General features: G+C 38.9%; 1 protein-coding gene across 1 annotated transcript in view; it reads right to left on the reverse strand.

Moving 5' to 3' along the window:
* Positions 1-3013: 3013 nt before the first annotated feature.
* The window catches only part of SUGCT (succinyl-CoA:glutarate-CoA transferase), a 736947-nt gene continuing 712522 nt past the window's right edge, over positions 3014-27438 (reverse strand). Inside the window, 1 exon segment of the mRNA XM_025381064.1 lies at positions 3014-3460. Coding sequence (XP_025236849.1) covers positions 3297-3460 — 164 coding nt within the window. The 3' untranslated portion in view covers positions 3014-3296.

A 27438-nucleotide genomic window follows, 5' to 3' on the forward strand; every position in this document is an offset into this window, starting at 1 on the left:
CACTACATCAGGGAGTCTCCCATGAACAGAGGCAAATGCAAGGAGACTATCATAATCTTGGGGAACGAGTTTGAAAATGAATAGCCCAGGGTTAGGGTATGGAGGGCAAGAATGTGCATTTTTCCCACTCATCTCCTTTGCCAATTGAGAGCCAATGGTGAGCAGTTATGAGAAGAGGCTGAAGATCTGCACAGTCTGTCCAGCCTGGATCTGGCCTTCATTCTCAGATTCTTTAGTTCCATTATCTGGAGTATGAATCATATGCACGAATGCAGCATTCATGGGACCTGCAAGTTTCGTATCTATAAAGCCTTTAAAATACAACATGCCAATCCCATGGCACAAAAGAGTCAGTGGTGAAATAGCAAACTCAGGTGAGATATGAGAACGTGCAGCCTTCCCAAGGGCAGGAGTTGTGAAGTCTTCATACCAAAGCCCTGCCTTGTGGTGCTATCCAGCCTAATGTCCTGGTATGAACTAGCCTGCATAAAACCATCTTTGTTTTGAGATGGAGTCTCGCTCTGTCACCCAGGCTAGAGTGCAGTGGCACTATCTCGGCTCACTGCAACCTCCGCCTCCCAGGTTCAAGTGATTCTTCTGCCTCAGATACCCAACTAGTTGGGATTACAGGCGCCCGCCACCACGCCCGGCTAATTTTTGTATTTTTAGTAGAGACGGGGTTTCACCATGTTGGCCAGGCTGGTCTCAAATTGCTGACTTCAAGTGATCCAGGTGCCTCAGCCTCCCAAAGTGCTGGGATTACACGCATGAGCCACTGTGCCCGGCCCCCTCTTTGTTTCCTTAAATCATGACTGTACTTCTAACCCCTAGGAGATGGATCAAACACACGCTCACACCAAGTAATTAGGTAGTCACACAAAGTTGATCAATGTTCATTTCTCTTCTGCTAGAGAAGCATTCAGCATATCAGACTGCTGCCTGGAAAATACCATGCTTGATTAATCAGAAAATCATGGCAGTAAAAAGTTTCAGAAAAAAAAAAAAACACACACACACACAAGAAAAAGCAGCTCATTTGCGTATGGACACACTTCCAATTCTGTAACGAGTAGCCCACGGAGTTTCAGAAAATTTTCTAAGCCAACCTTAGACCCAAACCTGCCAGAAGGCAGGCCTTGACACAAACTGAACTTGAGCATATGGTATATTAGTAGTGTGCTCTGTTTCAGGAATGTGTAAGATAATAGGCCCCGATAATTAAAACAGCACATTTGTTTATAAGCATAACTTGATCTGGGGCATATTGTTAGAAATTTTAGCAAGCATGATGTTTCTTTCAGGACTAATTATTCATCTGAACTTGAAATACGTTCCATATTATTTATTCCACTAAATCAGTAGAGCACAGTGAATGCTTTCTGTTGGTTGACCAGTAGGTTCAAAGTTCTGGCTCATTTTGACTTGTGTAGGTGGAGCCCTAGATACTTACATACATGATTTCACTAGCAATAGTCTTTTTGTTTTAATTGTGACTGTGTGGTGTCTGAAGACTGCACTCTACATGGATTTGAAAATTTTAGGGGAATTTTGAAAATTTTAGAGGAATTTTCTGTCCCCTATATATGATCAATATCATCCTACATATGTTTGCCCAGATATTTACGATCTGCTCAGTAACTGAGTAAATTAACATTTCAAGATATCTACCCAAATCAGCAGAAGAAATGGTTGGGCCTGTATTTCAAGATATGTGGTTTTGCCAATTCTCTGCCATCTAATCTTTTACCATTTTTCATATTAAATGTACAAGCATAAAGAAATGTTTCAATACCTGGCCTGAAGTAAATGTCTCTGAGTATGCATTTGTGAATTAGCCAAGTGGGGAAAAGTACTGCATAAGGCATCCAATTACCCTTGTATGATGTGATTCTAACCAGTAGAATAACAGCAGGAGTTCTTCAGAATAAGATGTCCACAAAAAGCAAAGCAGAGAAGACAATAACTGTTTCAAAAATTAGTAAACATCCTTTGGAAAAGTGTCATGAGACCTTGTTAGAAGACAAGCTTCCTATTTGTTTGGAATCCTTCATTCTAGAAACATCTTAGGCCTTACAGCATAGATTAATGACTCAAATCATTTTAATAAAGAAGAAGAGGAAAAGAAAATGAGTTTTACGTCACAGTTTGAAGGATGAACATCTGTAATTTAGCTTTCAATTACCATTTGGTATATAATAACGTTACTTTAAAATAGATGTACCTAACAGCCAGGAGTTGAGGTCATCTCAGAATAGTGATCGTGGGGTCATCTGATTCCCCAGACTATACCTGGGCCTAGCAGTCTTGAGCGACAATTTATCCTGCAACATACATCCTAGTCATTTCTCACCTACTGGACACAGGTTTTTTTTATACTTTATAATCATTGAAATACTCAATGCTAAGGCATGATCTAGTCTTCAACAGCGGATGCTCAGATTACAAAGCAATGTCTTCCTGTCATTCTTTTATTTGTCATTATGTATAAATTATTTAATACCTGGATAGTCATTTAAGAATCTGTTTAATTCATTTAAAAACCCTGTTGCATTTTCACTTGGCTCAAAATAAGGTACCAAGTGCAGAACCACTTCTCACCTACCTGTGCAGACAGATACCTACATCTCTAAATGCATTGGGGAAAATCGATTTTCTGCCACATAGCATCAAATCACCAGAGAAATACAACATAAAGTAAATATTTACCCCCGCAGGGGAGAATGGAGCTCAGTTTTATAATGGACATCAGCAAAGTCCATGGTTTAAATTACAGACTAACAAAGGGTTCAAGAGCTCAGAATTAAGTTATTCTGTTTAAAATCAATCACAGAGACTGTCATTCTGCTTATTGCTTTGACTCCCTAACGCAAAGTTAAATGCAGATTTTATGTACAAGTAGAAAGTATTAAAAGATCTGTTCTTTTTCAGGCCTGTATGGACTGGGCGGGGGTGAGGGCATGGCGGGTAAGGAGCAAATGTTTAGGACATTAATGTAATTAGAATGAGGAGTGCATTTTTCCAGGAAAAAATTTAAATCTTTATTTTTAAAAATCCCACAAATCCATAATTAAATCATCATCTGAAAAAAAAATAGTAGGGAACAAAACGTGGGGTACATTTAAAAGGCACTAGATTCATTAATACCAGAGCCATTCTGGAGACGCCATGCAGGAAATCGGGAGTTGCCCTAAATCTTCTTTTTAGTGGTATCAGAACTGGGGAGAAGGGTCCAATCAAAGTGTTGCCTTTGCCAGGGTATTCGGATTGAGGTTATGAGGAAGAACCCTTTTCCTTTGTCAGTGGGTTTCATGTTGGGCCACCACTCCAGCGCTGAGCAGCTCTCCGATGGCCCCGTCATCGTATCTCAGGACCTCCTTCAGGATGTGCATCGTGTGCTGCCCGAGCAGGGGAGGCGGCCTGGCCTCTGACATCTTGAACTTACTGTATCTCACAGCTGGGCCTGCCAAAGGAGAAGGAAAGCAGGAAGCCTGTTAATGACTAACCCTAGGAAATTAATTACCTAAGCAGCCTGGGGTGTTTTCCATGAATGCCAAAAATATCAATGAGTGCCAGTTACACCCTTGCAGACGCACCATCGTTTTGGAAATAAACGTGTTTTCACTTGTGGCTTTTCTTGACTCAGGTTCATCCAAATGTGCAGTGTTCATCTGACTCGCTCATCGCCATGCAGTGGGGCTGCATGGATGAAGCTAACATGTGCCGGGCCTCTTTTGGAAGCTGGTGTTCCCGTCATGAAGACTCAGAGGTAGGGCACTCAACTGAGTGAACTCTGGGTAGGAAAGAACAGTGACCACAGAAACATAGTGTCTCTCTGAAGCTGGAAATTTGATCCCAGGTGAAAGCATCCCAGAAGTTGACTACTCAATGTCTACTGTATGGGTCCATGGTTTAGTTCAACTGACTGCAGATCACTGAAACCTCAGCTAGACCCTGGTTCAAGGCTTTTGGTGGTAGAAGAGGTTGTATGTGCAGGCTTCACTGTCAGAGAGACTTAGGCTTTGCTCTCAGCTCTTACGCTCTCTAGCAGAGCCATCTTGGATGAATGACTGAAATTCACACGGTAAACTGTTTACCATACAGACTTGAGGTCAGGATTTAATTGAGATAATAGACAGAAAGCACTACGTAAGCATTCCCTCACCCATGCTAATGCACAAAACTTGTTGGTTACTATGATTACAAAAGCTGCTACAACATCTCTCTTGAAGCTTATAGTGTGAGGAGAAAAGGGGTGCTGGGCACTAAGTTCCTCTAAAAAGAGTTGAGCAATGCTTTTAAGAACTGTTGGAAATAGATTTTACTATCTCCATTCTTCCCATGAGGACACGAAAGTCCCTAAAACCTAAAGGTTTGCTCAAGGCCACATAGCTAATCGTAGGCCCTGGATGAAAATCTGTGTCCACTGGAACTGTCTTACATTAAAGGCCATGAACTTTCCATAACATCAGCGGCCACTTCTGACTTCTCACTCTTCCATGGAGAAACTGGACACTGGGGAACATGTTGTTGAAACTAATTTTACCTTTGTTATCACATTCAGTAAGTGGTATTTATGTTGGCTGTCCTTTATGTCTCATTTGATTAGGCTTCAGGAGAACAAATGAGATGGTAGTCACAAGAAGACTTGATAAAACAGGATATTCCTATCTCAATTTTTTTTTTTTCTGGCTTTCTCTTGATTTGATGAGCCCACAGAAAGAACAAATAAAACCAAAGCATGAGTGAGTAAAAGAATGTCCATCAGTAAAGCAGCAAATGAGCTTTGAGCTCTTTGGAGAATTCCATTAATAAAAGTACCTTTGCGCATGCCACTGTTGATAGAGATGGAGGACTTGGGTCTCCTAACACCCTCAAGCTGTGCCTTTGTGTAACACGTCCGATCCACTACAGAGGGACAACTTTCAACTGATGCCTAAAGTTTTTCCTTCTCTGAAGCTTAGTGACATTCGTTGTTTTCTTCTCACATTTTCTTTTAAATGCCTCAGTGCATGACTACCTTTTCAAGGGTTTGTCCCTTTTCAGTAAGAGAGAAATCAACTATAGCACACACTTGGAGGCAGGGTCCACAGCTCTCCCAAGAATGCCAATAATGTGATGGTTTAGGGATCTGACCCTTACTCATTGCTCTCTCCAACTCTGTTCCACTTTGATAGTAATTAGAAACAGTTTTAATCTAAAACCCGTCTATCAAAAGAAGAACTCCACTGAGGCAATATATGCCTCCTGAAGTCAATGTCATGTGACTTTACCCCACTTGAATTTCCTGAAGCAAGACTCCAGAATGGAAAATAGTCATTTGAATATACCGAGAATCTGGGTTGGAATACAGCTCCTGCAGCTACTGCTGCAGTAGTAGTAGCAAGTCAGTCAGTAGCAGTAATAGCAATCATAGCCCAGCTACCATTTCTTTTCTTTTTCTTTTTTTTTTTTTTTTTGAGATGGAGTTTCGCTCTCGTTGCCCAGGCTGGAGTGCAATGGCATGATCTTGGCTCACCGCAACCTCCACCTTCCAGGTTCAGGCAATTCTCCTGCCTCGGCCTACCCAGTAGCTGGGATTACAGGCATGTGCCACCCGCCCAGCTAATTTTGTATTTTTAGTAGAGATGGGGGTTTCTCCATGTTGGTCAGGCTGGCCCAGCTACCATTTCTTAAGAACTTGTGATGTGTCAACCATTGCACCAAAGGCTTTATGTATTAATACATCATTGCATACAGTTCTCACAACAGTCCTGTCTGGTAGGTAGACTGTCAGTCATCTTTATTTCCAGATCAGGACATTAAAGGGAATGGAGGTTTAAATGTTAAAGTTAGAATTAAGGTTAGGAAATTAAAATAACTTGCCCAAATTCACACAGCTAGAAAATGATAGAGTTAGATTCCAATTTCATGTCTGTTGGGTTCAATAACTTGGATTAAAAAATAATAATAATTTATTGAGGTAAAACTTACATAACATAAAATTAACCATTTTAAAGTGAACAAGCAGCTTCTCCTCATTCCTCCCAAATCCAGGCAACCATTAATCTACTTTCTGTCCCTATGGATTTATCTATTCTGGCTCACTCCTTATAAGGAGGATCATATATAATTTGTGACTTTTTGTGTCTGGCTTCTTTCACTTAGCATAATATTTTTGAGATTCATCCATATTATGCATATCAGTGCTAAAAGCCTAGACTTTTAACCTCCACACAGTGATCGAATGAGGGAATTCTTCAGGTCCAGCCAAACTAAAGGGCAGTTCAACTTGTGTTAGTCCCACTGTATGCCATAGTTTTCTGGTAGCTTCCAGACCTACAGTGAAGACTATGCTACCAGTTTAGAACGAAGAGCATTTAACCTTTTACATCAAACATCTTCAAGAATTTAGGTTGGTAAAATGGTATTACTTGGCAACTTTTTCACACTTGCTAGGATAAAGACATAGACTACAACGGGACAAAGTGATGTTAAGATCTCAGAGAAAGCTAAATTCCCATGAGTCATTTGAAATCTGTTCTTGCAACCCTGTGCAATAATAATAATAGCAGAGACATCCCTCTCTGAATAAGGTTTGCATGAAGAAAACAAAGGGTTCACAAAACACATTTGTTTCAAAAAGTAGAAAATATTTGACATAATTATTTATATCTAAGGTTCAAAGAAAATGACTGATCTGATCTTTCATCTAAAAAGTTATGAGCAAGGTAAGTCACATGCTCTTAAATTTTTTGGCAAACTAATATCTATGTTTTCATCTGTTTTTAAATACGTACAAGCTGTGTGAACTTCAGAACTCTTAAGGTCTCAGAGCCTCAGTCTACACATTTCCAAAACAAAGTCAGCAATACCTACTGAAGGTTGGTCTGGGCACTGAGTAATATTATATAGATATCATTCAATATCAGTAATAGTCTAAGAAATGTATGTAAAAATAACAAGGTAAATTTTTGCTAATAAAATTAGCAAATAATGTGGGAATTTTTGTTTGATTTTGAGAGGTTGGTGGCTGATAGGAGTGTAAATTGGTGCAATCCTTCTGGAGGAAAAATTTGTCAACTAAATATCAAGACTTTTAAGTGTCTGCATACTTGGATGGAGAAATCCCATTTAAAAAATTTTTTCCTATTGACATAATTAGGAATGTTCACAATTTTCATAGGCAAAGATCCATATAGATTTTTTAATCTGCTACTCTTAAGAGCTCTCGACTTCCTACATGGCATTGTAACCTACAGCCCATAAAAATTCTTTGCATGGGATCCCTAACTTTGGTTTAACTTGAATTTTCTGTCCGCTCATTGCTTCCAAAGGTTACCTCTGTTAGGACTAGGTGTTCAGCTTCTCATTATTTCATGTACTGCCCTGCAGACCTATCTTCAACCTCTCTTTTCCAGATAAAAATGTTAAATAGTTATAATGTGGAAAAATATTAGAAAGATTTATCCAAAAGTTGGGCACTGGTTAAATAAATTATAGGGAAATTGTACAGTAATTTCATGTTATAATTTAACTTTTGTCTTTGAGTACATATATTGCCTTCACACTCTCTTGAAACCCCACTGAAATAAAAGTATAAAAATTAAACAAAAAAACTTCATATGAATGAAAAGAATGGAAGGGAGCATCACTAATGAATGGGATATTTCCAATGAATTTACAGGCCACATGGATGAGATCATGTTGATGGATAAAAGAGATAGAGGAAGCTGAAGCCTAAAATATTCTAGAAGGAGAATAAGAGCAAGTGGATACCAGTTGATCTGTTTTGCCTCCCAAGAGCCTTTGATCTTAAAGTCAGTGATTATGAGAGACACAGAACAGGGACTAGAAATAGGACTAAGAAGAAGGATTGAATGTCTCAATAGAGAACAAGTAGTCCAGTTTGGATCTGCAATAACATTTAAACAAGCTTTGTAAAAGTAGAGTACAAGCAGCTAGCATTTAGCCAGCATCAACCTCTTCTTTTAAAAAGAAGCTCAAGAAACCTATAAAGGGAAAGTTAAAAATTTTTAATATGGATTTTTGTGCCCCCATGCAAAGCCCTCCATACTTGTACATTTGAGGGGCCCATAGCCTGTCTATGGCTCTGAATCCATGTCGTAAAGACTGTCAGTGAAATGACCTTGACCCACACTTCCAAGCATTCTCATTTGGAGTAGATCCAGTAAAAGTGGAAAACATCCTCAACAACAGAGAAAAATCAATGCCAGACATCCAGATCTTTTTTCTATAAAAGATTGATCAACCAGAGATCACTAGAAATATGAGAACCAAATAAAAGATTTTAAAAGTGGAAACAATGAAGATAACTCAGAACAGAGCAAGAACAGAATGCTATGCAAAGAAAAAAAAAATACACACAATTGAAACAATACTTAGCACTTAGATTTTCCAATATTATTGTCAAAATTAGGAATTTAGAAAATAAAGTGAAAGATGCTCCCAAGGATATAGGGACAAAAATACAGCTGGTCTAAAATATGAGAGAAAGAAGCTAAGAGTTCTCATAAAACAGACAAGAACCCCAGGAAAAAAGAGGCAAAAAGAGTAGAAGAGGATAAATTTTTCTTTTTTTTCCAAGGAGAAATTTCTCAATAAAGAATATGAGGAATAGAGAAGAGAGCATTTTTGCAGATGAAAAGAGTCAACTGAGAATACGACAGTATAGATGAAGAAAAGATTTACCTCTTTACATGATGTAAAATTTCAGAATATCAGCGTTAAAAATATCTGAGAAACTTTCTGGAAGTGGAGGAGGGGTGAACAATTCAAGATCTAAACTGTGGGACGGGAAGGTGGAAACTAGTTTTTTTTTTTTTTTTTTTTTTTTTTTTTAAGAATAAAATTAGACTGCACCAAACTCCTCACTAGTGTCTACTAAAAACTACAAGTAGAGCTTGTTTTCAACTTTTTGGTTTCTTTTGAAGACACAGAGTCTCGTGCTGTCTGCCAGGCTGGAGCGCAACGGCACTATCATAGCTCACTGCGGCCTCGAGCTCCTGGGCTCACGGGATCTTCCCACTTTAGCTTCAGATGTAGGTAGGACTTCAGGAGGGTACCACCACAGCAGGCTAATTAAAAAAAAAATTTAGAGATAGGGACTGGCTATGCTGCTCAGGCTGGTCTCAAACTCCTGGCCTCATCCTCCTACCTCAGCCTCCCAAGTAGCTAAGATACAGGAACATCCATGTCCACCTTTCAACTTTCTTAAGGGAAATATTATTAAACCTAGAATGGTTAGAATGGTATGGCCAGTCAAATGATTAATCAAATATGAAGATATTTGCAAACTCTCAAAGAGTAAGTAAGTGCACTGAAATAAGTTTCTTGAGTATGATTCCAGTAAAATATAGAAGCCAATGGAAAAGAAAGAAAGAAAGAAAAAAAGAAAATGTTGATACTCAATGAGGACCTACCAAGGAGCATAAGGAAAGAATGTCCCAGGATGACAGCTCAGACCAGAAGAGCCAAATAAAAGCAGAGATGGAGAAGGAGGACAGAGGCCTTCAAAAGGGATATCTAAGAAGGCAAAAAAGAGCCTTAATTGTATAACTGCTAAAACTGAAAAGTTGGAAAAATATAATAATGAGAAAAAGTTACATCATGCAAGAAAAAATAATAGATACTCTACAAAAAAATGTGCATGGAAAAATCAAGATCCAAATATGAAGCAAATCCAAAATATGGCAAGATTTTAAGTAACTGATGGAATATATGCAAAGAAAATTCATTTGAGCTTAATGCCAAGAACATTCATTTAAGTAGCACGTATAACCTTGTGCATTCTCTTCAGCAGCTCTTAGCATTAAATTGTCCATTTAGATGCCTGTATCCCCTATGGGGGCAGGAACAATGTCAATTGTGTTTGCTAATGGGCCTTCAATGCTTTTGATGGTCCCTAAAAAATGGAAAATATCAATGGCAAGCATTCCTTCTTAGATATTCACTATGACTGTGGACTATGCCTTTTTGTTGCGTTATTTCATTGCACTTTTCAATTTATATTAGGTAGAGACTATTATAGCTTTCATTTTACAGATCAGAAAACTGAGGCTCTTTGAAGGGTTAATTAATTTGTCTAAGGTTATCCAGCTAAGTGATAGAACCAGTATAAGAGCTTATATCAGGCTGGTGGTGGCTCACGCCTGAAATCCCAGCACTTTGGGAGGCCAAGGAAGGCGGATTGCCTGAGCTCAGGAGTTCGAGACCAGCCTGGGCAACACGGTGAAATCCCGTCTCTACTAAAATACAAAAAATTAGCCGGGTGTGGCAGAGTGCACTGGTAGTTCCAGCTACCCGGAAGGCTGAGGCAGGAGAATTTCTTGAGCCTGGGAGGCGGAGGTTGCAGTGAGCCAAGATTGCGCCACTGCACTCCAGTCTGGGTGACAGAGCGAGACTCTGTCTCAAAAACAAAAATAACTTCTATCTGTTAGACATCATGGCTCATGCTCTGTCAATCAATACAAATTTTTTGAACAAATAATTGCTAACAATAAACGAAAGTTTAATAAACACTGTGATATTACTACACATAGTAATACATATCATATTAATGTATGCATCTACTAATTTATTCTACATATAATTTTGGAGTATCTATTCTGGTGCCAAGATCTGGGCTGTATTATCTAGATATATATTAGCAAACAAAACACACCTGGACCCTACTCTTCTGGAATTTACTTTCTGATGGGGGAGGCAGACTATGAACAAACAAAAGCAAATACATTGCTAAAATCTGCTAAAAATTATAAAATTATTAAAAACCAAGTTGAAAATGGAACAATATTGCAACCACAGTGGGGAGGGGCTGAAGTGGGAGAAAGAGTATTTCTAAATGAGATGTGCAGAGGCGGCCAAGCTGATTAGGTGATCCTTAGGCTGAGTCGGAAGCTGAGCTATTAATACGAACAGTGGGGGAAAGAAGATTCCAGAAAGCATAAAAAAGTCTGATGTTCAAGGGACTGAAAAAAAAAATGATCCACTGTGGCTAGCATGTAATTTAACAGAAGAGAGGTACTAGATGAAGTTGCAGGGAGTGGCAGGGGATGGTATGCACAGGGTAGAGACTACAGCAGTGACAGTGGATCTTATTCTAGGTTCAGTGGGAAGCTACTGGAGCTTTACGCAAAGCAGTGGCAGGACTTACAATAAGGAATACTTTTGTGCTAGGCAGAGAATGTCATGAGTTTGGAGGCTCTTGTAGGTAGATGATGGCAGCCTCAACTGGAAAGGTACATTAGAGTTTGAGAAAAGTGGATGTGTTTGAGAGGTATCCTGGTGATAGAATGAAAGGACACACTGATTAATACATGGGCCAATGTAGTTGAGGAGAAAAAGAAAAGGATCAAAGAAGAATCCTGAGTTTCTGGGTTCACTTACCAGATAGGGAAGATTGAATGGATTGCATGGACAAGTTTGGCACAAGCCAAGGATTATTTTTTTGGACATGCCAAGTTTGAGATGCCTATGAGATATCCAAGGAGAGATGTCATTGGGTCTTTAGCTACGCAAGTCTGAAATTAAAGGAAGAGTTTTGGCCAGCATATATAAAATTAGAAGTTATTTAGCATCTAAATGTCCTCATTCCAAAATGACATATTTCTACAGCAATTGTATTTATTCCAATATCTCTGATGCTGAGGTTTTAAAAATAAGTTGTTTATGCATCCTTTTCTCTACTGTTTAAGGTCTTTGCTAAAACTTGTTGCATCAAAAATATTTTATGTCCACAGGAGGCAAATAAAATAAATAAGTGATTAACCTCTAAAGCTCATAATTTTGGAGATAAGTGCATTTCTTTAAAAGAAAGTCCATATTCTTGTCCTTCAACAGACAAATCTCTATGGACTTCAGGGTATAAATTAAGGTACTTTTACTTTTACTTTAAGCCATGCTTACAGGTTATGCCTACCTCTAAGCAAGCGTTGTGTGTGAACTGCCTGTGGTCCTCTAAGGGATGGTTCTAGAGGGATCTAAGACAATGACAAAGGCTTTTTGCTTCAACTGCTTCATATGCCCATACCTGTGAGGCTGAACTGATCAACTTCATAGAAGCCAGAATTACCGAGCTGGCAGTAGACAAAATGCAGAGGTAGGTGTGGAAGGATCCTGTCACAGTTTCTAAATTATATGTGATAACATCTAAAACTACTATTTAATGAATGCTTACTGCATACCTCACCTGACGTGAGGTGCTATGTGTTTGTTATCTAATTTGATCCTCACAACATTAAACATTTTTTTTCATTTACAAATGCATTTTATGCCTAAATCACAAAGGAGGAACATGGAGCTCAGAGGGGTTAAGAAATGTGTACAAGAGCACACGACAGATGCAAATATAGATCTGTTGACTTCATAGCTGTTGTTTTTGAGAAGTGATTCAGCAAGGTGGTTAAGACTGTGGGTTCTAGAGCTAGAGTGTCTAGGTTCACATCCTGGCTCTGCCATGTACTGACTCCATCTCCTTGGGTAATGTATTTACTGACTCCATCTCCTTGGGTAATTTACTTACTGAACCTGTACCTCAGTATCTTTACACATAAAATGGGCATGACACTGATATAAAGTGTCATATCAAGCTGTGAGAATTAAAAACTTTGCTTCTTATGAATCCCTGAGAACAGTACCAGGCACAGTAAATACTCAATATATGTTATCCTTTCTTCTCTGCTACAGTGATGACCTTAGCAAATTAGAGCTTTGATCACTTACTCTCGTAGAGCTTTGATCACCTGCTAATTTCAGACCTAGACTTCCCAGAACATTAGCAAGTTAGTTGCATTTTATATTTGTGAGAGAAGACTAAAAATAAAAGTTTTAACTTGTAGAAATCTTTAACAGTCAGGGACAAGGTTTTTTAAAGTGAAGGGAAAAGGGAGGAAGGAATCAACCATTTCTCAAGCACGTGTTACATAAAAAGCACTTTTCAAAGATTTATTTTGCTTATTCCTCATTACAACCCTTTGGGACAGGTATGCTTCCCCTTCCTACAGAGAATAAAAAAGAGGCACAGGAGGTTGGATGATTACCCAAGCCACACTTTTGTAAGTACATACTTAGTGTCTCTAACAGCATCAGGACATATACCAGAAACTCATTTTACACCCTTTTACCTTTTAACTAGTTAAGTGTAAGGAACTATGAAAACATGGGACTTCTTTCACTCATTTAACAAGCACTTACTACAGACACTATTATATGTGCTTCACTCATTTATTTTGCTCAGTCCTTATGATAACCCCAGAAGGCACTATTATCATCCCCACTTTACAAATGGGGGAGACTGAGAGACAGAAGGGAAGTCACTTGCTCAGCGTCACAGAGCTGGTGAGGAGCAGGGCTATGATTTACACTCAGATATTCCTGTGCCAGAATCCCAGCTCTTTGCCACTGGACCACACTGCTTTCTGGTGAAAGAAAGAGAGCAAAGGAAGGAGAGAATGATCTCAGCTTGAAACTGAACTCAGGGGTCTGGAAGTAGAACATGCCAAGAGCCACTTGAGGCCTCATCTTCTGACCAGTATGTCCTCTCCATCTTTCTAGATCAGAGTCCACCAGATTCTTTGTGCAATAAATACTTGTTATTACTTCATGTTTTCAAATGAATTTGTCATATGCCACCTATCCCCTTGCAGGAAGTCCTGGACTCACGGCACTGTCGATACATGCCAATTTCCCATGCCTCTGAATCAGGGGATGCTCTGCAATGCCTCCCTCTCCACCCATCCTGAAAGGAATGAAGCCTTCACTGTAACCTCTGTGGAAAGTTACCTGAGTCAAAGCACAAGGAGGGCCTAGTGCCTGGCACCCCCTGAGAACCCCTCAGGCTAGCTCTGTGGTGTTTTCCATCTGTGGTTTGAGGCCCCTCCGTAACACGGCCCCAGTTGTTTTGTCTCACCTCCTTTTAGAAACCACCCATGATTATTTTAGGGTGAAAGGGAAATCTACCCAATCTATGCAAACACCCCAAGCTACTCTAACGATATACAGGTTCAAGCTACATTTCTATAAGCCAAACCAACTTAATAATGTAAACAGTTGCAGGAAACAGAGGTAGCCAAAAACATGTGGGAAACCATAATGAATATTCAAGTAATGGGAACATAATATCACATCATCATGAGGGAAGAGACCTAAACAGTCCCTTTTTCCAGAACTCCATGCACCTTCCATCCTAATGATGCATTTCTACAGCAATGAAACAAACTATTGCTCAACCTCACAGCTAACTGGCAACTGATCAGCACTAAGGGTTAAATTAATTAACATAGCTGGCCAATCTGATCACACTGGAAATAAGAATGAATAAAATTTAATAAATGGAAAAATACCCTAAATGTGTGGATTTTTTTAATTTGATTTTTTTTTCTTAATTTCTGACGTGGGTATCATCAACTTCTTAAAGTATCAAGAATACTTAAAAGTGAACATCTGTTTTATAATATATGAAATGTTTGTTATAACAAACGTTTTTTCTTTGGACTTCTTTGGCTCATTGCTAAGATACATGCTGTAGATACCATTTAATCTTCAAGGCTTAGTAGTGTAGTAAGAAGCCAAACTTCATTTTGTTGAAAATAATGATAGCTCCAGTACTAAGTTATTGCACAATTTCCCCTCCAGTGCTTGAACTCATCATCATAACAATAACAATATTTTTATATGGCACCTCTCAGCCATAGCATCCAATGCACCAAATGGAGTCATACACTTAGAACACATTAAACCCATTAGATGTGAGATAAAAACCGAAAAAACTATTTAACTAGCATGGAATGGTGGGATAAGGCCATAGAGAATAAATATGACTTTGGATATTTTTAACAGAAGAACTCAATCCGTGGCACTGCTTACGGGACCAGGCATCCCAGAAACTCAAGGCATCTTGTGGTATGTACCACCAACGTAGATAGGTCTCTAGACTCACTCAGAGTTCAAAAACGCCATAGATCACTACTGCTTGAATCAATTTTTGGCTCATTGTTTTTTAACTCAATAAGGAGGGCCTCAAGTGCCAGTATCTATAGGTTGTCTATTTTTAACCACATCAATGACCCTTTGATAGTCATCAGTGTTATCCACCAAATTTCCAGTTTCTGCTGACAACTGAAATCAGGCACTGAGGAAAAAGTCTCAATCATGGAGGTTTATTAAGCCAGCTTTAGGGTACATCCAGGAAAACCACGAGCCATAGACACATCTGTAGCTGTTTTCCCAAGAGCTTTCAGGCTGTCCAGTATATATACATGTCCTTAAAGGGGAGAGAAAACATGTAGGAAGAGGGCCAGGTACAAGGTAAAGTGGATGGTTACATTCCTGTGAGACCTTAGTTAGTGCCAGGTAAATCTACATTTTACATGTAATAAGGTGAATGTTTGAAGAGAAAAAGAAGTAACGGAAGTGTAAATTATGCAAGTGTCTCTGGGTAGGTGGAAATAATTGGTCTCCTCTTATCTTTGTTCTGCACCTGGAAAGATAAGCTTGCAATCTACACCATCACTGTGGAATCCAACAGACTTTAAATTTAGGAGCTAGACTTAGATTGCAGACCTAAAGTTATAATTGGCACACCCTTGCTTCTGGGAGGCCAGCAAAAGATTTACCCATGATTGATCTGTGGGAGCAGTCCTTCATAGATGCTCAAGGCCTTTCACCTTGTAGGAATCTGGCTGATGTATAATGCCAGTAACAGCTTCATTTGGAAAAGGGCATTGCATGACTCAGCCTCCAGTCTTAACTTTCCCTTTTGCAAAGAAGTTTGGGGGTCCTGAGATTTTTTTACTTTCCTTTACACTAGTTTCCAGGAATATGACAGTATTACACACCCTGGTCCCTTTGGGGTTGGGTAAAACTGTGTGAGCCCAATGAATTGTGAATGAAAGAATTGTGGTTATCAGCTTAAGGAGATTTTGGGGTGAGACAATGGGGTTTTCTAAATATACAATCATGTCATCTGCAAACAGGGATAATTTGACTTCCTCTTTTCCTAATTGAATACCCTTTATTTCTTTATCCTGCCTGATTGCCCTGGCCAGAACTTCCAACACTATGTTGAATAGGAGTGGTGAGAGAGGGCATCCCTGTCTTGTGCCAGTTTTCAAAGGGAATGTTTCCAGTTTTTGCCCATTCAGTATGATATTGGCTGTGGGTTTGTCATAATAGCTCTTATTATTTTGAGATACGTCTCATCAATATCTAATTTATTGAGAGTTTTTAGCATGAAGGCCTGTATTTTATTGAGGATATTTGCATCAATGTTCATCAGGGATATTGATCTAAAATTCTCTTTTTCTGTTGTGTCTCTGCCAGGCTTTGGTATCAGGATGATGCTGGCCTCATAAAATAAGGTCGGGAAGATTCCCTCTTTTTCTATTGAATGGAATAGTTTCATAAGGAATGGTATCAGCTCCTCCTTGAAACTCTGGTAGAATTCGGCTGTGAATCCATCTGGTCCCGGACTTTTTTTGGTTGGTAGGCTATTAATTACTGCCTCAATTTTAGAGCCGGTTATTGGTCTATTCAGGGATTCAACTTCTTCCTGGTTTAGTCTTAGGAGGGTGTATGTGTCCAGGAATTTATCCATTTCTTGTAGATTTTCTAGTTTATTTGCGTAGAGGTGTTTATAGTATTCTCTGATGGTAGTTTGTATTTCTGTGGGATTGGTGGTGATATCTCCTTTATCATTTTTTATTGTGTCTATTTGATTCTTCTCTCTTTTCTTCTTTATTAGTCTTGCTAGTGGTCTATCAATTTTGTTGATTTTTTTCAAAAAACCAACTCCTGGATTCATTGATTTTTTTGAAGAGTTTTTTGTGTCTCTATCTCCTTCAGTTCTGCTCTGATCTTAGTTGACTTCTGCTAGCTTTGAATGTGTTTGCTCTTGCTTCTCTAATTCTTTTAATTGTGATGTTAGGGTGTCAATTTTAGATCTTTCCTGCTTTCTCTTGTGGACATTTAGTGCCATAAATTTCCCTCTACACATTGCTTTAAATGTGTCCCAGAGATTCTGGTATGTTGTGTCTTTGCCCTCATTGGTTTCAAAGAACATCTTTATTTCTGCCTTCATTTCGTTATGAACGCAGTAGTCATTCAGGGGCAGGTTGTTCAGTTTCCGTAAAGTTGAGCGGTTTTGGTGAGTTTCTTAATCCTGAGTTCTAGTTTGATTGCACTGTGGTCTGAGAGACAATTTGTTATAATTTCTGTTCTTTTATATTTGCTGAGGAGTGCTTTACTTCCAACGATGTGGTCAATTTTGGAATAAGTGCGATGTGGTGCTGAGAAGAATGTATGTTCTGTTGATTTGGGGTGGAGAGTTCTGTAGATGTCTATTAGGTCTGCTTGGTACAGAGCTGAGTTCAATTCCTGGATATCCTTCTCAAAGTTCTGTCTCGTTGATCTGTCTAATGTTGATAGTGGGGTGTTAAAGTCTCCCATTATTATTGTATGGGAGTCTAAGTCTCTTTGTAGATCTCCAAGGACTTGCTTTATGAATCTGGGTGCTCCTGTATTGGGTGCATATATATTCAGGATAGTTAGCTCTTCTTGTTGAATTGATCCCTTTACCATTATGTAATGGCCTTTTTTGTCTCTTTTGATCTTTGTTGGTTTAAAGTCTGTTTTATCAGAGACTAGGATGGCAACTCTTGCCTTTTTTTGTTTCCCATTTGCCTGGTAGATCTTCCTCCATCCCTTTATTTTGAGCCTATGTGTGTCTCTGCATGTGAAATGGGTCTCCTGAATACAGCACACTGATGGGTCTTGACTCGTTATTCAATTTGCCAGTCTGTGTCTTTTAATTGGGGCATTTAGCCCATTTACATTTAAGGTTAATATTGTTATGTGTGAATTTGATCCTGTCATTATGATGTTAGCTGGTTATTTTGCTCATTAGTTGATGCAGTTTCTTCCTAGCATCAGTGAACTTTACAATTTGGCATGTTTTTGCAGTTGCTGGTACTGGTTGTTCCTTTCCATGCTTCGTGCTTCCTTCAGGAGCTCTTGTAGGGCAGGCCTAGTGGTGACAAAATCTCTCAGCATTTGCTTGTCTGTAAAGGATTTTATTTCTCCTTTACTTATGAAACTTAGTTTGGCTGGATATGAAATTCTGGGTTGAAAATACTTTTCTTTAAGAATGTTTAATATTGGCCCCTACTCTCTTCTGGCTTATAGAGTTTCTGCTGAGAGATCTGCTGTTAGTCTGATGGGCTTCCCTTTGTGGGTACCCTGACATTTCTCTCTGGCTGCCCTTAACATTTTTTCCATCATTTCAACTTTGTTGAATCTGAAAGTTATGGGTCTTGGAGTTGCTCTTCTTGAGGAGTATCTTTGTGGAGTTCTCTGTATTTCCTGAATTTGAATGTTGGCCTGCCTTGCTAGGTTGGGGAAGTTCTCCTGGATAATATCCTGCAGAGTGTTTTACAACTCGGTTCCATTCTCCCAGTCACTTTCAGGTACACCAATCAGATGTAGATTTGGTCTTTTCACATTGCCCCATATTTCTTGGAGGCTTTGTTTGTTTACTTAAGCTGATAAGCAACTTCAGCAAAGTCTCAGGATACAAAATCAATGTGCAAAAATCACAAGCATTCTTATACACCAATAAAAGACAAACAGAGAGCCAAATCATGAATGAATTCCCATTCACAACTGCTTCAAAGAGAATAAAATACCTAGGAATCCAACTTACAAGGGATGTGAAGGACCTCTTCAAGGAGAACTACAAACCATTGCTCAACAAAATAAAAGAGGACACAAACAAATGGAAGAACATTCCATGCTCATGGGTAGGAAGAATCAATATCATGAAAATGGCCATACTGCCCAAGGAAACTTATAGATTCAATGCCATCCCCATGAAGCTACCAATGACTTTCTTCACAGAATTGGAAAAAACTACTTCAAAGTTCATATGGAACCAAAAAAGAGACTGCATTGCCAAGACAATCTTAAACCAAAAGAACAAAGCTGGAGGCATCATGCTACCTGACTTCAAACTATACTATAAGGCTACAATAACCAAAACAGCATGATACTGGTACCAAAACAGAGATATAGACCAATGGAACAGAACAGAGCCCTCAGAAATAATACCATACATCTACAGCCATCTGATCTTTGACAAACCTGACAAAAACAAGAAATGGGGAAAGGATTCCCTATTTAATAAACGGTGCTGGAAAAATTGGCTAGCCATATGTAGAAAGCTGAAACTGGATCCCTTCCTTACACCTTATACAAAAATTAATTTAAGATGGATTAAAGACTTAAATGTTAGACCTAAAACATAATAACCCTAGAAGAAAACCTAGGAAATACCATTCAGGACATAGGCATGGGCAAGGACTTCATGTCTAAAATACCAAAAGCAATGGCAATGAAAGCCAAAATGGACAAATGAGATCTAATTAAACTAAAGAGCTTCTTCACAGCAAAAGAAACTACCATCACAGTGAACAGGTAACCTACAGAATGGGAGAAAATTTTTGCAATCGACTCATCTGACAAAGGGCTAATATCCAGAATCTACAAAGAACTCAAACAAATTTACAAGAAAAAAAACAACCCCATCAAAAAGTGGGCAAAGGATATGAACAGACAGTTCTCAAAAGAAGACATTTATGTAGCCAACAGACATATGAAAAAATGCTCATCATCACTGGCCATCAGAGAAATACAGATCAAAACCACAATGAGATACCATCTCACACCAGTTAGAATGGCGATCATTAAAAAGTCAGGAAACAACAGGTGCTGGAGAGGTTGTGGAGAAATAGGAACACTTTTACACTGTTGGTGGGACTGTAAACTAGTTCAACTATTGTGGAAGACAGTGGTGATTCCTCAAGGATCTAGAACTAGAAATACCATTTGACCCAGTCATCCCATTACTGGGTATATATTCAAAGGATTATAAATCATGCTGCTATAAAGACACATGCACACTTATGTTTACTGCAGCACTATTCACAATAGCAAAGACTTGGAACCAACCCAAATGTGCATCAATGACAGACTGGATTAAGAAAATGTGGCACATATACACCATGGAATACCATGCAGCCATAGAAAAGGATGAGTTCATGTCCTTTGTCGGGACATGGATGAAGCCGAAAACCATCATTCTCAGCAAAGTATCGCAAGAACAGAAAACCAAATACCACATGTTCTCACTCATAGGTGGGAACTGAACAATGAGAACACCTGGACACAGGAAGGGGAACATCACACACCCAGGCCTGTTGTGGGTGGGAAAGGGGGAGGGATAGCATTAGGAGATATGCCTAATGTAAATGACGAGTTAATGGGTGCAGCACACCAACATGGCACATGTATGCATGTGTAACAAACCTGCACGTTGTGCACATGTACCCTACAACTTAAAGTTAAAAAAAAAAAAAAAAAAAAAAGTGGGCCAGATGCGGTGGCTCATGTCTGTCATCCTAGCACTTTGGGAGGCTGAGGTGGGCAGATCATGAGGTCGGGAGTTTGAGACCAGCCTGGCCAATGTAGTTAAACCCTTCTCTACCAAAAAAACAAAAATTAGCCAGGCATGGTGATGCACGCCTATAATGCTAGCTACTCAGGAGGCTGAGGCAGGAGAATCGCTTGAACCCGGAAGGTGGATGTTGGAGTGAGCTGAGATCACACCACTGCACTCCAACATGGGTGACAAAGTGAGACTCCATCTTAAAAAAACAACACAAAACAAACAAACAAACAAAAACAAAGAAAAGAAATGTATATGTCATCTCCAGGATAGATCCCTCAATTGCTGATTTAAGACACTGTCATTCTCCTTGTCTCTGGCAGTGTGTGAGAATGGTGACTGCTCCACCAGCCTGGGTACCTGTCAGCCCATGATGGACAGGTAATGTGAGCAAGAAATACATTTGTGTTGTTTTAAGACACTGTTATTTGGGAATTGTTTGTTACCTTACCACAAATTAGCCTATTAAGATTGATCACATGCCTCAGTTTCAGTGTAGAGACCCACTTGCCTGGACTAGAGGAGAAACTCATTAATCTAGTTCCTCAGCACTCCTTTAAAAAGCATTCACTCCAGACATTCCAAATACTTTGAAATGGCTCATTATGTGTGTAGCCAATTTTGGCCAGTGGAATGATGATACTAACTATTATTTATTGAGTACTTACATGTGTTAAGCACTTGGTGGAATGCTTTCTATATATTACCTTCTTTGATACACTAAATGAATTTAAAAGGTAGGATCATTATGATACCTAGGATCATTTTCTCAATGAAGAAAGTGGGGTTAAGTAACTGTATCAAAATTACACAGCTTGTCAACTGAAGAATTTCATTAGAACTTAGGCTGGTTAAATACAAAGTGCGTGCTCATTAACACTGGGATGTACTTCCTCCCTGCATAATGTGGAAGAAAATCTGCTCTCATATCAGTGGCTGGATAAATACAATTCTTTAGCAGATGGTGTTATACAGCAGTACTGTGTTATAAATACTTATATATTTCATGATTGCTAATCCATTAAGGCATTTATCTTTCATTTGAAAAAGTAACAGGGCAACCTGTATTTGATTTATCTATCTTGTTCCAACCCACTGAAATGTCATAGTAGATTTATCCATTTCCTACTGGAAAAATATATGGCCCATAAGGAAATACTATTCATATTCATTAGTAAACATGCTGTCTCTGTCTCCCCTCAAAGTGTGCTACCCAAACCTTCCTCTGAGGTCTCTGAAAAATGTGGGACTGGAAGAAGCTCTCTCCTGAATGTTTTTTTTTTTTTTTTTCCCCAACACTACTGTTTGCTTCTTATTATTTTAGACACTCGTGAACACTCGAAAGGGTGAAGAAACACCTTGCCGACAATGTGCTCTTTGCCAAAATAATCAATTGTTCCACTTCTTTGCCTTCTAGAATTCAAATATTCAATACAAGCTCTTTGGGCGCATTCCCAAGACTTTGGTTAGATTTCACCATGGAAAACAAAATTGGTTCAGCTGAAGTCTATAGCCAGAACATTTTAAGCTTCATAGTCCTTCAAAGTAGTGACCTTCTCCTCACCTCCTCTGCCTCTGTGCTCCATTAAGGAAAATACCGGAAGTTTCCAGTCAGAGAAGCCAGATCACATTTTGATTCAATTTTAAAAGGAGGAACTAAACAGAGCTAGAGTAGGTGGTTATTTATGCCTCTTACCCCAAATGAGCTTTGAAAAGTTTTTCTGTAAACCTGATGATACTAGTCTTTTGTAATTAAATAATTTTTTTCTGAATGTCTTAGTCACTATAGTAAAAGAATTAGTCTTATATCAACCATCTTCTATTCTTTCCCCAGAGTCCTTAAGATCACACAAATCACGGTTATATTTCAAGCAAAGAGAGAATCAAGAAAATTAGGACCCCAAAACTGCTGCTAACAAAAAGGGAATGTGTTAATTATTTGTCAAAGAATTGATCTTAGTTTTCCCCTTTCACCTTGCCTGTGCAGTCCAGATGGAAATGTTTTAGGAGAAAGTCCTTTCTCTCTCTATGCCCCTATTTGAGTTTTGGCATGACCATCCTTTTAATAACAGCACTCTAATCCCTGGCCTTACTTACACCTTGCTAGCCCCACAGTTCTATCTCTGAAAATGTCTTTCACATACACCCACACTTCTGATCTCTTCTGTTATCCTCTTGGTTCAAAATACTGTGCAATATGAGGACAACTTGTTCAGTCTTTTTTCCCTGCTGTTTCCTCCAGCCAAACTGCACTTACTCTCCTCTGGACCTGAGGCTGTGTGGGTCTATGTGCCAAAATGGAATGCATCTCAGTTTGGCAATCCTCAAGTCTACAATATTCTCAAAGCTCTATTTAGGCTAACTTAATGTTGAACCTTCCCCTTTTCCCATAGTCCAAAGAAACATCTCTCTTCTTTGACTCCCTATAACATTTGATCTGCTTCTCCTCAATGTTGTACCTCACTTTCTAATTGCATTATCTCTTGCGATCTTTGCTGACAACAAAATTAATGTTTTGTTCATTGTGTATCCTCCACAGCATCTACCATATGAGTATTCCATCAGTAACTGCTGAAAATGTTAGACAAAAAAAAACAAAAACAAAAAACAAAAAAAAAAAAACCCAAAAACCAAAACCCACCAGATTCCTAGATTAGAAAACAAGACCACTAGAAATATGTGAAATATAGAACTAAAGGGAGGTCAAGGCATACAGATCAGTATTATTTTGCACTACATTTCTAAGCGAAGTCATCTTGACTCTCTTCTCTTTCTCTTACATGCCATATCCAATCCATCAGCAAATTCTATTGATTCTATCTTCTAAACACATACAAAATCCAACCACTTTTTACAACCAGCCTAATGGTAGTTACCATCATCTCTTGCTGGATTTCTGTGAGAGCCTCCTACTGATACTGACAGGAGGCAGGGAAATACTGGGTAGAAGAGGATGGTCCCTGGTGAGGACCCCACCCTCAAGCCTGGACCTGCAGCCAAAAATGAGAACTTTAACATCCCTGTTTTTCCACCCGAATGTTGCCTTTTCCAAAACCATCCTGGCCCACCCTGACCCCCACCCTGTATCCATAAAAACCCCAAGCTCCACTGTCAGGAGAGCAGAGTGGAGAGGCAGAGATGAGGAGAAGAGAAGCAGAAGCCACATGTCAGGGAAAAGTAGGCTGACTTCAGAGGGGTGGCTTGATGGTGGGACTTCCAAGAAGAGTTTGGTCATTCAGGAGAAAATTATCTTCCCACTCTATCCCCTTCCAGCTCCCCGTCCCACTGAGGGCCACTTCCACCTCTCAATAAAATCCTCTGCATACACCAGCCTTCAATTCATGTGGGTAACCTGATTCTTCCTGGACACTGGACAAAAACTTGGATACCAAGAGGGCAGGGTGTAAAAGGTTGTCACCCTGACCCTCCACTGAGCTGGTTTACACTTAGCCATCTGCAGACGGAAAATGCTAAAAGAGCACTGCTTGTATTACATGTCTTCTGGGGCTCTGGGAGTTGCAGACACCCCTTCCCAGACAGCAGAGTTAAAAGAGCATTGTAACACGCTTGGATGCTGCCGCGGGTCCTGTACAAAGTCTGTTCCCACCAGAGAGAAGCAACTGGCTTGTTCCAGTGTTCATTTGCCCTGGCTTCTGTACCCACTCACTTGAGTACTCCCCTTCCCGTGATGGGTTTAGAGCTGCGGGCTGAGCCACCCCTTCACAAGTGTTGCAAAGAGGTCAAGGGAAATATCACTACCAGCTCTGCCTGCCTGCAGGCTTTCCTTCAGTGTATTCTCAACAAAGCAGCTGGAGTCACCGTTTAAAAACAAGTCCAGTCATGTCATTCCTCTGCTCAAAACACTGTGAAGCTTTCCCTTGCTCTTCACAATAGGCTATGGGGTTCTACATAATCCACTCCCCTTCCCACCAAGCCATCCTGTGCCTTCCTCTCTTGTGGTGCTCCCTTTGGCTCAGTCTGCCCTAGCCACACTGGCCTCCTTGTTGTTCACCAGGCATGTTTCTCCTTGGGACCTTTCCTCCAGCCATTCTTCTCTGCTGGGAACATTCTTCCTCCTAAAATCTACTCACATCATTCTCTCAAGTCCTTCGCATTTCTGCTCAGTGAGGTCTACACTGACTCACGTCAACTTTTTTTTTTTTTTTTTTTTTTTTTTTTTTTGAGACAGTTTCTCTCTGTCACCAGGCTGGAGTGCAGTTGCATGATCTCAGCTCATTGCAACCTCTGAATCCCTGGTTCAAGCGATTCTCCTGCTTCAGCCTTCCGAGTAGCTGGGATTACACATGCGCCACCATGCCCAGCTAATTTTTGTATTTTTAGTAGAGACGGGGTTTCACCATGTTGGCCAGGATGGTCTCCATCTCCCGACCTCGTGATCTGCCCGCCTTGGCCTCCCAAAGAGCTGAGATTACAGGTGTGAGCCACTACGCCCAGCTTCACTTTCACTTTTTTTCATCCTGCCACCCTGACTGCTACTTCCCATCACCCCTTAGCCCAGTTTACCTCCTTTCTTCCGGAGTACTTTTCATGTACATCTACCATTCTTTATCTGTCTTTCACTGCTAGAATGTACATTTTATAATGGTAGAGATCTTTGTATTTCCTCAAGAGAGAGTGAACGAGGGACTGATTGAGTTCACCCAAGCTTTGAATTCAGTCTTCGGGTTTCTAAAACAAGGAAACTCAAATTGCTCACAACCTCAAAAAACAAACTCTGTCAAACAGATCTAAAAGCAAGGTGAGGCATTTTCACTGAACATGAACCAAAACAGTCTCATGTAGACAAGAAAATGTTAAATGAAATGTGTCTATTCTCACTGCACCTGACTTACAGAATTGTGCAACTTGCATGTATGTTACCCACAAGAAAGAGGCCTTGCAATATTCCATAAATGAAACATTCCAACAGCTGTGCGAAATCTTTGAGTATAAAGATCCACTTTATAAGTTGGATAAAAACAGGTGTTCAAGAACAATTTTAAGTTCTGTGAGGGCAGGAATCTTATCTGTTTTCTTTGCATTGTATGCCCAGAGTCTAGTAAATTAACATGCTCAATAAATATTTGTTAAATGAACAAATTAATGAAGGGAAAGAGTCTCTACATTTTCAGAAATGAACAAGAATGCAAAAGGTAATTTTACTTCTCACTTAAAGGTTTTATCATCTGGGTGTTGGTGTGATACCACATTTACCTTAATTTAATTTGTTTAGATGTTAAGCTTTTATTATGACAATAATAGGTAAGACTCCATGAACCATGAAAAATGGGTCAGGAAAACACCGTCAGACTTTTAAAAATGCTTATTATTTCTTCCTGGAAGAACATAAGTTTTTTTTTTTAAATTTTTTTGAATGACTATCTGTTTTTCTACTTGGAAAACATAAGTCTTGGTTCTTATTTCTATGAGACTGTAATTTTTACATTTTTACAATAACCTTATTTTGTTTCCCATGTTTCTTTGGTAGTGGATGTTGCAAATTTCATATAATAAGAACAATAATGATATGTGTCTGTTGTGGTACACAAACATTTTCCTATTTACTGTTTCTTCCCCTTCTCCATATTCTCCTTATTAACTATTTAGATTGATGCTTACAAAATGCCCTACCAATGCTCCTAATATTAATTCTGTGGTTATTCTTTCCCAGTATCTTTTGAATTATTTAAAAGTATTTAACACACAAAGTGAAAAGGGCTAATTAGTGCTGAAAATCTGAAATGTTTTTATTTTCACAGTTTCATTGTGAATCTGAGTATGGTCATTTATTTTTTATGTACTAATTAAATACACGAGTAATATTCTCTCTCCCCAAAGGGCCATCTGCACAGTTTTCAAGAAATAAAATTGGTTCTCTACTCACACTAAGGGTAGAGATGGCCATTGTCTATGAAATGTTTAGGATATCCTCAGCCCATGCTGAATGGGAAGACATTTCTTTCCACATCGAAGCTTCATTAATTTTGCCCAATTCACAATCCAGCATAGGTAATGAAAAATATGAAACATATTATTTCTTACAAATAAACGAAATTATGTCAGAGATGTCTTACAAACCCATAAGAAAACTTACTCTAGTAAAATACACAAGTGGATTACAACTAGTAAATCAATTCTTTGTCTACAACGGGTACTTGTTCTGTGTTTGAGCACGCTTATTTTTAGGAGTATCTGAAACATTTCCTGTGTAATCATAATTAAACCAACAATTTGTTTAGGAATTTCTTTAACAAGATAGCACAAAGATAAACATCAATTTAGTTGTCATCATCTATAATACATGATCATATATCCAAAATTAATGAGAACCAAATTTGAAATATAAATACTCTTAGGTCTCTAAGTCTAAAGGTCTGTAAAACAGGAAGACTCAGTCTCAGATAATGATTTGTAGATTATTGTCTGTAAAAAGTTATTGATTAATGAATAAAAGAATAATTTGTCATCTGTGTTAATACATTTTATTGTCTGTGTCAGCAAAATTTTATTTTGTTTATTAGGAAAAATAAATAAGTAAAAAGGAAGTACTCTAATGAGAAGGTTCCCACATGATATTCTGAATTCCATAAAAGAAAAAAAAAAAAGTCTAAGTATTATAACAATGATGAGTTCTAAATTTAAGAGTCCTCCTTGGATTACACTGGTTTAAAAGTTTTTGTACTTTGAAATTATAAAACAGTTTATGTGAGGAAAGTGACTATTTTCATATACTATAAAAGGATTAGGTAGTTGGCAGTCTCTAAAAATAGTTGTTGTAACATTAAAAAAACACCCAAATACATGTCTATGTTTTAAAGATAACCACAATTTTGTTTCCTATGAAACACAACATTCAATAAACATTCAAGTGACTATTCTACAGTAAGTTTGACTGCCCAGCACAGTGGTGTGCCAGTGAATGTGCAATAATGCCCACCGAGTGT

This window comes from Theropithecus gelada, chromosome 3 (assembly GCF_003255815.1).
Source record: "Theropithecus gelada isolate Dixy chromosome 3, Tgel_1.0, whole genome shotgun sequence".
NCBI lineage: Eukaryota > Metazoa > Chordata > Mammalia > Primates > Cercopithecidae > Theropithecus > Theropithecus gelada.